Here is a 14754-nt window from a genome sequence, read left to right on the forward strand (position 1 = left end):
TTCCTGTTTCCTTTATTAACAGGTAAATTTTGGCTGCAAAAATCTAGAGGAAAACCTGAAGAATCCTTTTTACTTTGTTCCTTAGGTATGGAGCTTTGAGAAGTGGTTCCCAGATTTTTGGATTTCATGGAGCAGAAAAATTAAACAACAACGTAGAGCTCCCTACTCTTTATTAGTCAAGTGAGGTCCTGTAGTGTTGCCACACAACACACACACAGAAGATTCTTTATCTTACAGTATTGAAAACACTTTAAATGAATAACTCAGTTTTATGAGAAACTCTACCTCATCCTTATAAGTAAAAATAGTGTTTGCTGTGCAAATGCAACTTTGAGACAAGTTCTGTTTTCTACCCCCTAAACAGAATACAGCCCCTAAACCCCTCTTATAGAAAGAACTATTGTATATTCTTCCCTTCTCAGAGTTGTGTCCCTATTAACACTTAAACACTGTTCTGTATTTTTAAGGTGCCGAGGGATATAGTACAAAACCCCTTAACAAAATATATGGGAGTTAAGATGGTAAATAATAGGAGCAACATAAATCCATATTCCACCTGAACCAAAATGAAAACCACTGAAGAATAAAACAATACTATAATAATTTTAACTAAATCCCGATTTAGTGTCTTTGACTTCACACTTATGTGTGTATAGATACAATGGTGTCACTCATGGTGAATAGAGTAATAGATTCTGGAATCACTGTATAATAATAGAACAATAGGCTATGCTGATTTTGAAAGGACTGTTCTTCATGGAGTAGAGTGACAGAACGGATAAAGCAAACAGATGAGTTTGCTTCTAAGAGCCTCTATAAAACTGTCACTAACTCTTTATCTTAGAGTTTGACACATGAACTAATCCTTAACTTTCCAAGTCTTGAATTCAAGCCAAAACACACAGATGTAATCCAGCCTAGAGTAGAGTTCCCCAGTGGAGCAAGGGCTGGCCTTTGGAATGGGTCGTGGAAGCAATCTACAGGAACTCAAAGTACATCGTTCAGAATCAGAAAAATGTGCATAGAGGGGATGTGTGTTTGGTTTTTAAGTAATCTAATTGTGTTAGTGATTTAAAATCCTCATATTGTGTTAATCTGTTTGTACATTGGGAATCCATATGAAAAACAGTCTCTCCTATGTTTTATTGTTTGCTAGGAAGAAATTATGAATAAATTTGTGTTGATAATTAATTGTGTTGATATTATCATTAATGAGCTGGTGGACAGTAGGAATAAAAAGTGTTTATCTGTACTGGGATGAAGTTCAGTTACCCCAATTATTTTATATGATGGTTACACAGTTTGTATGTTATGTTCTGGTCCATTTTTTAAGAGGTTTCACCAGCCTGTTACAGTGCTGAATGAAGCCATCATCTCGAAGGAAGACATGATGAGCTAGAGTATTCCTTGGAAGGAGATGAAACTTTGATTACGTATCAGATGGAGGTTGTTCTTTTATTATCCTGAACATTATAAAGCTTGCGTGCAATTGTTTATCCTGAAATTAAACAGTTTTTTATCCTGGATTTTATTTAGTTTCCCTTAACACATGGTTGTTATTTCTGCATTGTTAAAGACATTCTAGTACATTTACAATCTGGAACCAACCACACAGATAGATTTTCTATTAGCTATACACGTTGATACAAAAAGAGCATGCATTTTTTAGGACATTTTTGGTTTTTGAATATCAAACCAAGAGTATATAATTCCCAACAAGATTATTATGCTAATTAAAAGTTTGTAACAGACAATACATTTATTCATGGTTTTAAAATGACAGCTTTTTCCTCAGTTAGAACAATACAAATTAAATTTGTATGGTGCTTTCTTCTTGTTGAGCAAATTAATAACAATCACTTTCCCATAGTTTGAGAGATAGTATCAGTGAGACTTGAGGGGTAGATATGAGTGACTTGCTCAAAGAAGGAGCTGCATCAGGGTTCCTATTTTTTCCAATGTACTCTGCTTCTTCCCTGAAATGTATGCCAATGTGATATTTGAGTTTAACATCTTTGAAGTGATCTTATCTTTTTCAAGAATGTATTGATTGTTACGGGAACATTCTTTAACAAACGTGACAGTGGATACAAAAACTCATTAAAACAATCTTCTTTCAGTTATTGAACGGTCAGAGACTGATTCTGTTGACCTGGGTTTTTTTTTTTTTTAGTGTCCTTGAGCAGCTTCTGTGCAGTTTTTGTTTCCTAGTCATTTGGTAGTACAGTGGCTTTTCCACCAAAACTTTATGACCTTGAACAAGGTACTTAATTTCTCATAGTCACAGTTTTCTTTTCTGTAAAAGAGAAGTACACTAGATAATTTCTAAGGAACCTTCGGTTCTAATTCTTCCTACTTTATGATTTCCATGTGCTATGTTCAGAAAATAAACTGCAGAACATGAATCACATAGGGCAGTGGTTTTATTCTGTTTTGTTCACTGCTGTATCCCCAGCCCCAAGAAGAGGGGCTGATGTGTAGTAGGCACTCATGTTTTTTGAATACAGGAACAAAACCCAACATAAGAGCCTTCAATAGGAAGAAATGAATGGATTATATTCACTTAGTTGCATAATATTTAAAAGTTAAATTGTATCTTTTAAATTGTATGTTTTAAAGTCTATTTTGGGGGGTTATTTTTGTAAAACTGGTTATTCGTACATACATTTATTCAGCTGTGTAAGTAATAGTAAATCTGATTCTAACCCTCCCCTGGTAAAATCCTTTAGTGGCTCTCCATTGTCATTTGGGTAAAGACTAAAACTTTTAACTTATTTTAGAAAGCCTTCCTAGATCTACTCCCTGCTTATTTTTTCAGCCTTCATCTTTTCCTGCTCCCTCCTTCTCTTCCCTCCAGTGTGCTCTTACTCTTGGTTGCAGCTACGCTAAACTTCTTTCAGGTCCTCATGTCTTGCTCTCCTACCTTTGCGCCATCCTACATGTTGCTCTTTCCTTCTCTCCACCTCCACTTTTATATTTGCTTCTATAGATCATACATTTTATGTCGTATAACAGCTCATAGTACATTATCTTAAAATTAGTTGTTTAGTGTCTTTTCTCTCCAACTAGACTTTGGAAGCTTCCTGAGAGAAGGTCTGTGCCTGACTTGTTCACCCTTGTACACTATTGCACCTTTGGTGCCTAGCACAGTTCATGGCCCATGGGGTGTTGGTGGCCTGAGTGCAATGCACCCATGGGCCCAGGATGCTGACATTCTGATAAAGCCAAAATACTTTTGTCCTTAATGCTCTGTGACCACTTCCTTCCCAATTTACTGAAATAAATTCTATTTAATAATACATAATTTGAGTTAGTGACAAATATCATAAATAAAATAAAATAGGCTAAGTGGGATTTGGAATAGCTAGAGTGGTCAAGGAAGGACGCCTTGAATGGTACCTAGAACAGAACTGGCATTTGGTAGGTGCTCAATAAATATTTGTTGAATGGATGAGACCTAATCAAAGAACATCTGGAGAAATACGGTTCCAGGCAAAGGGAATAGCAAATGCAAAGCCCTGAGTTGGGAACACACTTGACCCACTCAAGGGGCTGAAATCAGGCCAGTGTGGCTGAGGCCGAATGGATGAAGCTGAGAGATTGAGAGATGAAGTTGTAGATATAGGAACGCACTAAAGTTTATATAAGCCTGTTGCCCAAAATAGGGAACTTAGATTTCAGTGTAATGGTAGTAGGAAGCGTGAAAGGGGTTTGAGCAGGGAATGATATGATGTGATAGCTTTAGGAAGTCACTCTAGTCCAAGCCATCATCAATTCTTGCTTGGACTGTGCAGTAGCCTCACACCCAGTCCTTGAACTTGAATCCGTTCTCTACAGAGAGGCCAGAGTGATCTTTCTTTCTTTTGTTTTTTGAAGGAGATTAGCCCTGAGCTAACATCTGCTGCCAATCCTCCTCTTTTTGCTGAGGAAGACTGGCCCTGAACTAACATCCGTGCCCATCTTCCTCTACTTTATATGTGTGACGCCTGCCACAGCATGGCTTGTCAAGCAGTGCCTAGGTCTGCACTGGGATCCGAACGAGTAAATCCCGGGCCGCTGAAGCAGAACATGCAAACTTAACCGCTGCACCCCTTGGCTGGCCTCCAGAGCCATCTTTTAATAATGCAAATCTGATTGGGTCAGTCTGTTGCTGAAGACCCTTCTGTTACCCTTGGAAAAAAGTCTACAATCCTTAATGTGGGTTACCAGGCCTTGGATGATTTGACATAAGCTGAGGACAGTGTCAAACTAGATCTTTATGCGCCATTCATACTTCTTTTCATTTCCTGGGAAAGCTCTCAAGTTCTCTTCTCAGGACCCTGCCCATGATGCGATTCCTGCTTAGATTACCCTTACTCTGTTCTTCAACGGCTAAGTCCTACTCATTTTTCAGGTTCCACTGTCATATCCTCAGCCACGCTCTGACCTCCACCCTCACACCCAGACCAGGTTAGGTGTTACACTCTCCCAGAGCTCCCATTCTCTGCTTTTGTCACCTCTGCAGGAGCATGCTCAGTTCTAGCTTCCCTGCCAGATTGCTAACTCCATGAGGGCAGGGAGGCTGCTCACAGCTGTGGCTGCAGCACCTCGCTGAGTGCCCAGCCCGCAGGAAGTGCCTATATTCTGAAAGAAAGAAGGAAGGAAGGACTGCTTTATGGTGCCAAGGGTCTACTTCAACATCCTTCTGTGTTTAGCTGCTTTCTCTTCTATTGAGATGAAGGTTAGTGGATAATTTTGTTAAAGATGAAGTAATTGTTCTAAAAAGTAGTCAAGAGAAAAGATGACTCTTGAAACCTCTGTGAATAATTTAATTAACAAACCTACCTTCTGAGCTCATTAAGCTCGCCGCTGATGGAAGCCATTATTCCCTGCTGTGCTAAACTATGACTCAGATTGCTCTCTTTTTAAAATTAGTTGAAAATGTTTGTTTGGTTTTATTTGTTGTCATTGTATTTCTGTTGGAACACTATGACTGTTATTGCAAATCCTGTGAGTAAGCTTAACTTCCCGTGCACGCCATGAAGAAACCATTTTCTCTGAGTTTAGTTACAAGATAATGGTGAGCAGTCGCATTTCACCCTCAGTCTCTTAATTGCATGCTTCCACTTGATTGAAGTAGCACCATGATTCAACATTCAGCCACCTTTTAAAAATTAATGCTGTCTTCTTTATATTTTATTTGGTGATGAATATTTCCTGTTAGTTTCTAGCAGATTGCATTTGACATTTCATACATGCCAAACCAAGGCAGCTTCTAAGATTTCATTTACAGTTGAGTAATTCTGGTGAATAAAGAGCAAGGAATTAACCGAAAGGACCACGTCTTCATGTACGGAATCTCCTGAGACTTAAAAAAGATTCTAGCAGATTATTATTATGTGTATATTCTAGTAAGCTATTATTATGTGTATATTGTTAGCCTTTAGTTTTCTTTAAACATGACAATTTGTCATAATAGTGTGATTTTTAAAGATACAAGATAATCAGTTTATTTAAAAAGGGCCTAAATTTTGTGTATATTTGACATTTTATGCAGTTACTGACAATATTGAAACTAATTACATTTCATAGTAATAGAATGGATCTTTTCATAGGGCAAATATTCTAGGAGTTTTATATCGTATATTTCAAAGAATCTACTGAAATAAAATTGTGTTTTAGTAGCTACAGTGGAATAAAGTTTATGTCATTGGAAAACTTCACTTTAAAAACAGAGAAAGGGGTAGAACATTATTTAATATATTCTAAAATCTGTTAGGAATACTCTTTTGTTAACTCTTTTTATTACTATCACTGGACTTGTAAAAAAAATGGCTTTAATAAAAAAGATAACAACATGGGATATTCCCCCATCTTTTACGAAGTGTTGCAAAGTTAATCAAATTTGTACATGTGAACTTGGAGCACCAGGGCATAATGGAAAGCAAATAAAATATAGCTTGTTAAGGATCCAAGGAATCTCAGAAGTTAGCCTTCTGGTTTGAGCCTTTTATTTTACAGAGTACCATAGAATCATGGTTGGTAGATGGATTTTGGAGTTCACAGAGACCTGGGTTCAAATTCTCATTTATTGGCTATGTGATTAGGACAAATTATTTTCTCTCTTTAAGAATCAGCTTTCTCACTTATGAAATAGAGCAATGATACTTAAGCTGGAGGGTTGTTATTCAATGAGATATTATAGTCATATTGCCTATGACATATTGAGTTCTCAATAAATTAAAATAATAACATTAATCATACTTTAAGGGGATGTAAAGCATCAGAAAGACTAACTGAATTGCCCAAGGTTGAAGAAGCAGCCCACGGCACTTTCAGTGGTGGCCCTGAGCTCTAAACCTTGCCTCCTTTATTATTAATGAGATGGTAGGCAAGTGGCTTCATTTTGTCTCAGTTTTGTAAGTGATAAAATAGCTGGAGGCTATTTCTCTCTCTCTCTTTCCCAAGGATATAATGAACATCAAATAAGAGCTAAATTGGGAATTATACCTCAGGGCAATTTAGACTTTAGTTTTTTGACTTTTCAGTTGTATAAATGATATATATGTAGCATGATTTAAAATTCAGCAAAGTCTTCTTAGAGGGAAACATTTAAAGAAGAAGGTTGAATACAAGTGGGAAATGATTGGCATTGTGTAGTAAAGTGACTGTCAATGGCTAATGGTGACCTACAAAGGGAATAGTATGATATTGTTTAAAACAAAAAGTGAAAAATCCTGAGAGCAAACTTTACCTGCTTCGTGAGCTAACGTGGATCGACTTCACTTTTTACTTTATTTCATTCTATCCTTTGTGGGCCCATATGTGAACTGAACTTAAAGGGAGAATAGAGAACCTATTAAGGATAAGAAAACTAACGTGAAGAGTTTAAAATAATTGACATCCTGAATAATTGGTTCTCTTTGATGGTTTGCATAATACAAGCATGGCATGGTATAGTAGAAAGATTCCTGGGCTCCGAAGCCAGTTCCCTGGGTCTGAGTCCTGTTTCTGTCATTTATAGGTTGACTGTACTTTAGTCAGTCATTTGACTGCTCTGAGGCTCTTTAAATTGGGACAGTGATAATGGCTCATGTAAGAAGTTGTTTTTTAAGTTCTGAAATGCTTCTAAAATAGAAAGTAGTGGTGGTATTTTAAAGCATTTTTGAATATTATATTTTATTTACCTTTCAAAAATCTTTCCTAAGTTGGCCATGAAGAAAAAGAAATAAACCATTTTTCAGTGGACCTGATTATTAAAAAGATATTATCCAGCTGTTCCTGAATTTGAGAGAGAAGACTAAGCAAGATGAAGTAGATTTACAGTAGAGCACAAAGGGTTTAGATTAGGTATAAATACGATCTAATAGCAGTTTGATTTGTTTGAAGATATAGTGTTTTTCTCAGGCATATTGCAAAATTTTCTTTAGGTGCCTTCAAAAACTAAAAAGAGATTTTCATCTGTTTATGTTGGATTAGGCAGCGTCCTGCTGAAGATGTGAAGATGGTTAATTTAATATTCTTTCTAATGTTCACTTCTACCCCCAAAGTTGCGTATCCACTTTGCAAGTCAGTCTGGAAATATTTATGGAATCTGAACTCCTCATAAAAATAATAATTTTAGTTTTAAAATGTCCTATTGTGTGCAGTCTATAGAATTTCAATATAATTAAATTAATCAGGTAAGAAGCTAGCACAGAAGTCATTGCTTAAAAACCTTTATAAGGAAAACCCTTACTTCCTATAGGTGTAAATCTCTAAGTAATATATAGAAAAGTTTCTTATTTTATTCCTGAAAGTCAAAATTATTTACTTCAACTTGTCATATTTGGGAAGTTTGCTTGAGTTGGAGTTTTCAGAGTGTTCCAAAGTGTATCATTGTGAATTCTGCATAATGTATTGTTGACCTTTTCCTATTAGAAAATGAAGCTACTGGCACTGGTTATCCATATGTCTGTGCAAGTAGAGGGAAAAGACTATAATGTACTTCTAGAACGGGCTTCCTTCTATATCCTATGAGAAAATTCTGGGCTTTGATTTGTTATTACTACTACTACTGCTGCTGCTATGTTCATTGAGCACTTACGATGTGCCAGGCATTGTTCTAGGTGCTTCAGATATATTAGCACATTTGGTTCTCATAATAACCTACTGAATATGTGCTGTTACCATCCCCAGTGAACAGAGGAGAAATATGTACAGAGAGGTTCAGTAACTCTCCTAGTGACATAGAGCTAGCAAGGCAGAACCAGAACCCTTGGTAGTTTGGTACCAGAATCCATGATTCTCCTAGTCTTTAGTACTGCCTACCACTAAACTATTGGACTGGCCCTGTTGTGATAGCCTCTGTGTATTGCTAATTCCCTCATGAGAAAATAGAGAATTAGTACAGTTGGAGAGGATAAAGAATTACCAAAAAAATACACTATTATGATTATAGTGTGGATTTCAATTCACTTTTCTCGATTCATAAAATTTGACGTCAGGAATTGATTTCATGTGAAACTTCAATAGTGTGAAATGTCTGTTGGATCAACTTTTATGAGCATATTAGAGAAAGGCAGTGTACACAGGTTTACAGATGTAAGCCACCACACAGCAGTAGCAAAGTGACTTGGTGAAGATGCAGGTGCAGCACAGCAGAGCTGCCAGTGAGTATGATTTCCATCTTCTTGATCTTCTTTAGTGCCGATTCAGGGAACCATAATTAGTTCATGAATGTTAACTTGGTAAGCTTAAAATGACCATGTATGATGTGGGGTTTAGTATGGTGTGTTTAGGAAACTGTTTTGGACAGGAAGTAGACATTAGAAACTGTCACATGTATCTAGACAATTAGAATTGTTTATATCAACAGAACAATTTTCAAGCAAACACTACCTGACTCTGCATTAATGTTAGAGATCATGAAAACTCTGTATTTCTTCTAAAATGTTTTAATAGAAAACAGCGCCAGAGAGTACAAGCCCCAAGTGACTTTAGTATATGTGAGCAAATCAGGATTGTATGAAAAAAATAGTCAATGTAATTAAGTAAGTGAATTTGTCTAATATATTACCCTCGAACACATTGAATTTTGAGACAATATCATTCATAGCAATAATAATAGTAGTAACAACCACTACAATGACCATACAACTACCCACGTTTATTGTGAATCAGGAAAGTGCTGTGTGTTCCTTATCTTATTTAACCATTACAACAGCCCTGTGAGGTCGTCGCTATTATTATCTCCATCTCTCAGACGAGGAAACAGAGGAAAAGGGGATTAGTTACGCGCACAAGGTTACACAACTAGCAAGCATCATTCATTCATTTATTCAATATTTATTGAGTAGACCTACCATGAGCCTAGCACTGTTCTAGGTAGTGGGGGTTAGCAATGAGTTAAACAAAATCCCTGCTTTCAAAGGACCTTACCTTTTATGAGGGGGATAGACGACAGATAAACATGGAAACATGGAAGTCAGATGGTAATAAGGATATGTAAACAGTAAAGCCCAGTAAGGGGGAAAGGGAGTGCCGGGATAGGGTTCTGGGATGGGCTATCGTCACTCTTTTATGCAGAGTAGTAAGGGGACCTCTTGATAAGGTGACATTGCAGCAGACATCTGAAGAGAGGGGTATTTGTAGGAACAGCGTTCCTGGCAGAGGAGGAGAAGAGCTTCCTGTGCTTGGAGTACCTGAGGAAGATCAGAGGCTGTGGAGCTGCTGTGGGTGAAGAGTGAATGGTCAGAGTTTGAACCCAGATTTATTTGACCCCAGAGCCCACATTTTAACTACCACATTAATCTGATGGGGCAACCACAGCATTACCTAACCTACTGTGATCTTGGTGACACTGTATTATTCTCACGGAAAAGAGGAGGGCAGTAAGGTGTGTAGAGCTGAGAGTATGTGAGAAACCCCTGTGGTTTGGGGAGAGGTGCTTTGGAGAATATAAGTAGGGAACTATTGTGGACCATACATTTGGGAAACTGGGAGTGTGACTTCCCTGCTCAGAATTCTTCATTGGTTCTCCATTGCTTTCAGAGCTTTAGAGAAATTAAGTAACTTTCCCAAAGCCCCAGTGCAAATAGACTTAGTTTTGAATGATAATAAAGGCTCTGTTCATAACTGCTAAGCTGTGCTGCTCTTCTCGGAATGTGAAATCAATCACATGCTCCTTGGGGTCCGTCACCTACAGACTGAAGTCAACAAGCCTTGGCAAGGAATGCAGGGCCCTGTAGAGTCACTCGCCTTCTTTTGCCCTTATGGCTACTGCCCCTCCCGTTGCACCTCAGCATGGAGCACAAGAGAACTCCTTAGTATCATGTACCTGGCACTTTGCACATTCTGAAACGTCCTTCTTCTTGTTTTGCGATGAAGATTTTATATCTTCCTTGAAGATTTTCTATACCATTCTCCTTTCCAGATTGAGTTATAACTTCTTCCCTTGGCTGCTTGTGGAGCTTACATATCTGTGTACTTGCTTGTCATTTCCAGTAGAAATCATTCTGAGTCCCTGTCCCCCCAGCCAGGATTAGAGCCCCTGCTCTGTGCTACCAGAGAAATTGATGCAAACTTTGATCTGCCTCTTATCACACTTTTTTGGATACTTTCTTTGCTTACTTGTCTGCCTCTTCTTCTGGACTGTAAGTCGTTGAAAGCTTGTGCCTTGTTTTGATCTATATCCCAACCCCCAGGGGTAGGGCTTGGCATGTAGTTTACCTGCTCACTTAAATTAAACTTAGAGTATTAGATGCTGAGTTATAATGATGACAGTTTGATGAGATCGAAACCAGTAGAATATGTTGAGCAGTGGTGTTAGTTCACTTAGAAAAAAATAGATGATAATCAAAACACTACTATTTAATAAAAGATTATTATATGCCAGATATTAGACTCAGTTCTGAAATACATCATTCCATTATTCCAAATCAAATTCAAACTTGAAAGATATACCTTATTAGGTATAACTTTTAAAGCTAACTTAGTATCTTATTAGATACAACTTTTAAAACTAAACTTTAAAAAATACATTCATTTTCAAACTATTGCTAACTGGATAGGAGGAGGTGTTAGGGGGCTGTAAGTAGAGGGAAAATGTCCTTATAAAGGGACAGAAGTCATCATTGTCCCTTTATACTCAGTTTTTAAAATGTTACCACAAATGTGTATACTTGGCTACATGCAGAGATCTTCCGGAAAGAACACTGTACTCATTTATAATTTGGACATGGCATGTTGGGTGAGACAGAGGTCTGTTGGAGAAGTGAGCCCAGATGAGACCCTGCATAATGCAGTGCTTCATGCCGTTATCAATAGTTAATTGTAAAGCCTTCAGTAAGTGCCATCCTTACAACCTAAGGCCCAAAGTGGGCTACTTAAGGCCACGGTTACTTAGCCTAATTCTTGATTTTCATTCATTAGGAAAGCTACTCATTAGGATTTCTATTGAGTAATTTTTGAACAGGATTCTCATTGCTGATTGCTTTGTGTTTCCCGCACGAGTATATTATCTAAAATTGATATGCTTATAATCACTGATAAATCACCTTTAGACATGTATTTAATTTTGGCTTATATACCATTTATATTTTACTCTAGCAATGTTGAATTATACTCTGAAATACTTTTAAATGCAAAAATCTCAAAAAAAATTATCATACAGTTTCCCTACACTTCTCATAGCTTTTCTTCTCTTTTTTTGCCGGGGTTGGGGGGACTTAATTTCATTGTCTCCTTAATTTCTCAATATTTTGTGCTGATTAAAATGGATTAGATATTCTTTACTTAAATACTTAGAGTCTGTCAGTAGGAGACTACATTAGTGCTCAAAAGAAGATATTTAAGAAATTATTTTGCTTTCCACTCTTTCCATTAGCCAGTAGAAATTTATTCTAAAGCTCTTTTGGTGGTTTTATTGCAGTGACATGGCAGGCAAAGCCCTGTGGGAAGCGTTACTGAACACCAAGCACAAGGAAGCAGTGATGGAAGTCCGGAGACATCTAGTGGAAGCAGCAAGCAGAGAAAACCTGCCAATCAAGATGAGTATGGGTAAGTTTATTCACTTCACCTGGGACCGAGAGTGACCGTAGGCCCTGAGGAAGTTTATTTGAGCCTGCTCTGAACTGTGGGCCAACCTAGCCATCATGGCATCTAGATAGAAGTATTGAAGACTTTTGTAAATTGTGGAAAGAATATGGAAGGAATATGTACACACTGCCCTCAGGGCTCAACAATGACCCTTTTTCTTAGACTCAACTTTGGGAACTCTAGGAGAGTCCTTGCTTACAAAGAGTAATTCTTTCAGTTTCTTTATTTTATCCAGAACTATGAAAATTATCTGGACCACCTCCCCTTCATTCTGTTCTACCTTTGCCCTTTCTTCCTTTACTGTGGATGAAAGATGTCTTATTGGTTTTGAATTAATGGATGAACTACTGTACTGACAAAACAATTTAACAGTTGGACATGTTCTGGCCTGGCCCCTTAGCCTTAGAGTGGTCTGCTAGTTGTCCAGTCACATAAGTGTTATCCCTTCTTCACCAGGATATCACGTATTTCATTTTTCTCATTTCTTGTTTTTTTTCACATTTAGCTTTGTCTTCAGTATTAGAAGAATCTGGCTGCAATGGAATTTAAGTTTTAAATGGCTTTTTTTATTTTGATTAAAAAGTCAGAGATTTAATGTTTTGATTTTAGAAAAGGAATCTGGTGTTTTACTTTTTTGTTTTTTTTAATTAAGTAATTTTATTAATATAGAAATATTTATTTTGTTTTAAATTATTTTATTGAGGTCATATTGGCTAATAACATTGTGTAAATTTCAGGTGTACATTATTATATATTGGTTTCTGTATAGACTGCATCGTGTTCACCACCAATAGTCTAGTTTTTATCTATCACCATACATATATGCCCCTTTACCCCTGCTGCCCTCCCGCCACCTCCCTTCCCTCTGGTAACCACCAATCTGTTCTCCTATCCATGTGTTTATCTTCCACGTGAGTGAGATCATACACTGTTTGTCTTTATCTGTCTGGCTTATTTTGCTTAGCATAATACCCTCAAGGTCCATCCATGTTGTCACAAACAGGGCAATTTTGTCTTTTTTAATGGCTGAGTAGCATTCCATTGCATATATATACCACATCTTCTTTATCTGTTCATCCATTGATGGGCACTTTGGTTGGTTCCACATCTTGGCTATTGTGAATAATGCTGCAATGAACATAGGTGTGCATAAATCTCTTTGAATTGTTGATTTTGTATTCTTTGGATAAATACCCAGTAGTGGGATAGATGGATCATATAGTATTTCTATTTTTAATACAGAAATATTTAAATATTGATATTGAATCTGGTTAATAGGTAGAATTTATTTCTGGAAACTTGCAAAAGTTTATTTCTCTATTTTAAAAATAAGTTTTTTCCCTTATATCTGCTCTTAAGTATCCAAGAAATATTAATACATTATACTGGATGGGAAAATTTTTCCTTGCTGAGATTCCTAGCCCAAGTTCTTGATTACTTATGAGTATGAAAATCAAACTATCAAGTTGAAATAGAAGAACAGAATTTTGGAAGTAAAAGCATGTAGATGAACCTAGAAGAGAAAAACTTACAGGGTCATAATATGAAAAAAAATCATGACTTTCAGTGTATTAGGTGATTATATATGAGGGTTTTAAGGAACAAAATGATGACAAGAAAAGTGAACGTAGCTTACATTTATTAAGTACTTATAATGTGCCAGATTTTCTTCTAACTCTTTACATGTGTTATCTTATTTAATCCTCACAGTAATTCTGAGCGATAGGTACCATTAGTTCTCAGTTTTCAGATAAGGAAACTGGAATGGAGAAAAATTAAGTTGCTCAAGGTCATACATCTGATAAGCGGTAGGACTGGAATTCAAATCCAGATATTCTGATGTGAGAGCATATGCTCTGTATTTATAAAATCATCCTAATTCTAACAACCAATGCCAGGAGTCCTGTGTATTGTTTTGGAGTAGAAATAAAGTTGCTACTATGAGACCATACCGGCATTTGACTGTTAATTCTAGTTTCTAATTTCCTTTCTTTCTCCCTCCCTCCCTCCCTACCTTCCATCTTTCTTTCCTTCCTCCCTCCCTTCCTTTTCTCTCTCTTTTTCTTTCTTTATTCTTTCCACAGTTCTAGATACACATTAAGAACAAATATATTTACTTTACAGAGTTCCTCATCCATAAGTATGTTGTAACAAGAACTAATTCGTATTGTGAGTCAAGAAAAGTAGGAAGGCACCAAGGGTCTTGGTGATAAGGTTAATTTATATTGCGTTTCAGTGATATAACTTTATGATGCTATCACAGAGCATAAATCAGTTTTTATTGCTCAATGCAGAACTCTTGAAAGATCAACATACTTTACTTTTCTAAGGAGCTATATCTTTTAAAAATAATCAGAGCCAGAAATAAATTTTAAAAAAAGACGGGTAACTTCATAAAGAATTCAAATTTAAATGTTTGAGTTTTCCGTCACCCAAAAAAAAACTTAGATAAAATGGTTTGCTTTATCTCAAAACTCTAGATGTAGGGGAGAGTGAGGAGAGAAAAAAGAAGGAAAGAAACAGACAATTGTTAGCAGACTTTTGTTGTAAGAAGGACGAAAATGGTTGGCCCAAGTCACACTCTATCCATGTGCCAACTACAATTGAGTAAAAGATAACGGTGCAGCTACCCACTTCTGCTTCATATCACTAGTCAGAATTTCTCATGTGTCTCATTTCCATTTACCAACAGATACA

At 36.8% G+C, this 14754-nt stretch overlaps 1 protein-coding gene across 2 annotated transcripts in view; it reads left to right on the plus strand.

The window, feature by feature from the left end:
* The window catches only part of SCFD2 (sec1 family domain containing 2), a 392912-nt gene that overhangs the window by 41222 nt on the left and 336936 nt on the right, over positions 1 to 14754 (plus strand). For both annotated transcript variants that reach the window (XM_070614946.1, XM_070614947.1), the window contains exon 3: positions 11891 to 12018. In XM_070614946.1, the coding sequence (XP_070471047.1) occupies positions 11891 to 12018 (128 nt within the window). The remainder of the gene's footprint in view (positions 1 to 11890; positions 12019 to 14754) is intronic.

Source organism: Equus przewalskii, chromosome 3 (genome assembly GCF_037783145.1).
Source record: "Equus przewalskii isolate Varuska chromosome 3, EquPr2, whole genome shotgun sequence".
Taxonomy (NCBI): domain Eukaryota; kingdom Metazoa; phylum Chordata; class Mammalia; order Perissodactyla; family Equidae; genus Equus; species Equus przewalskii.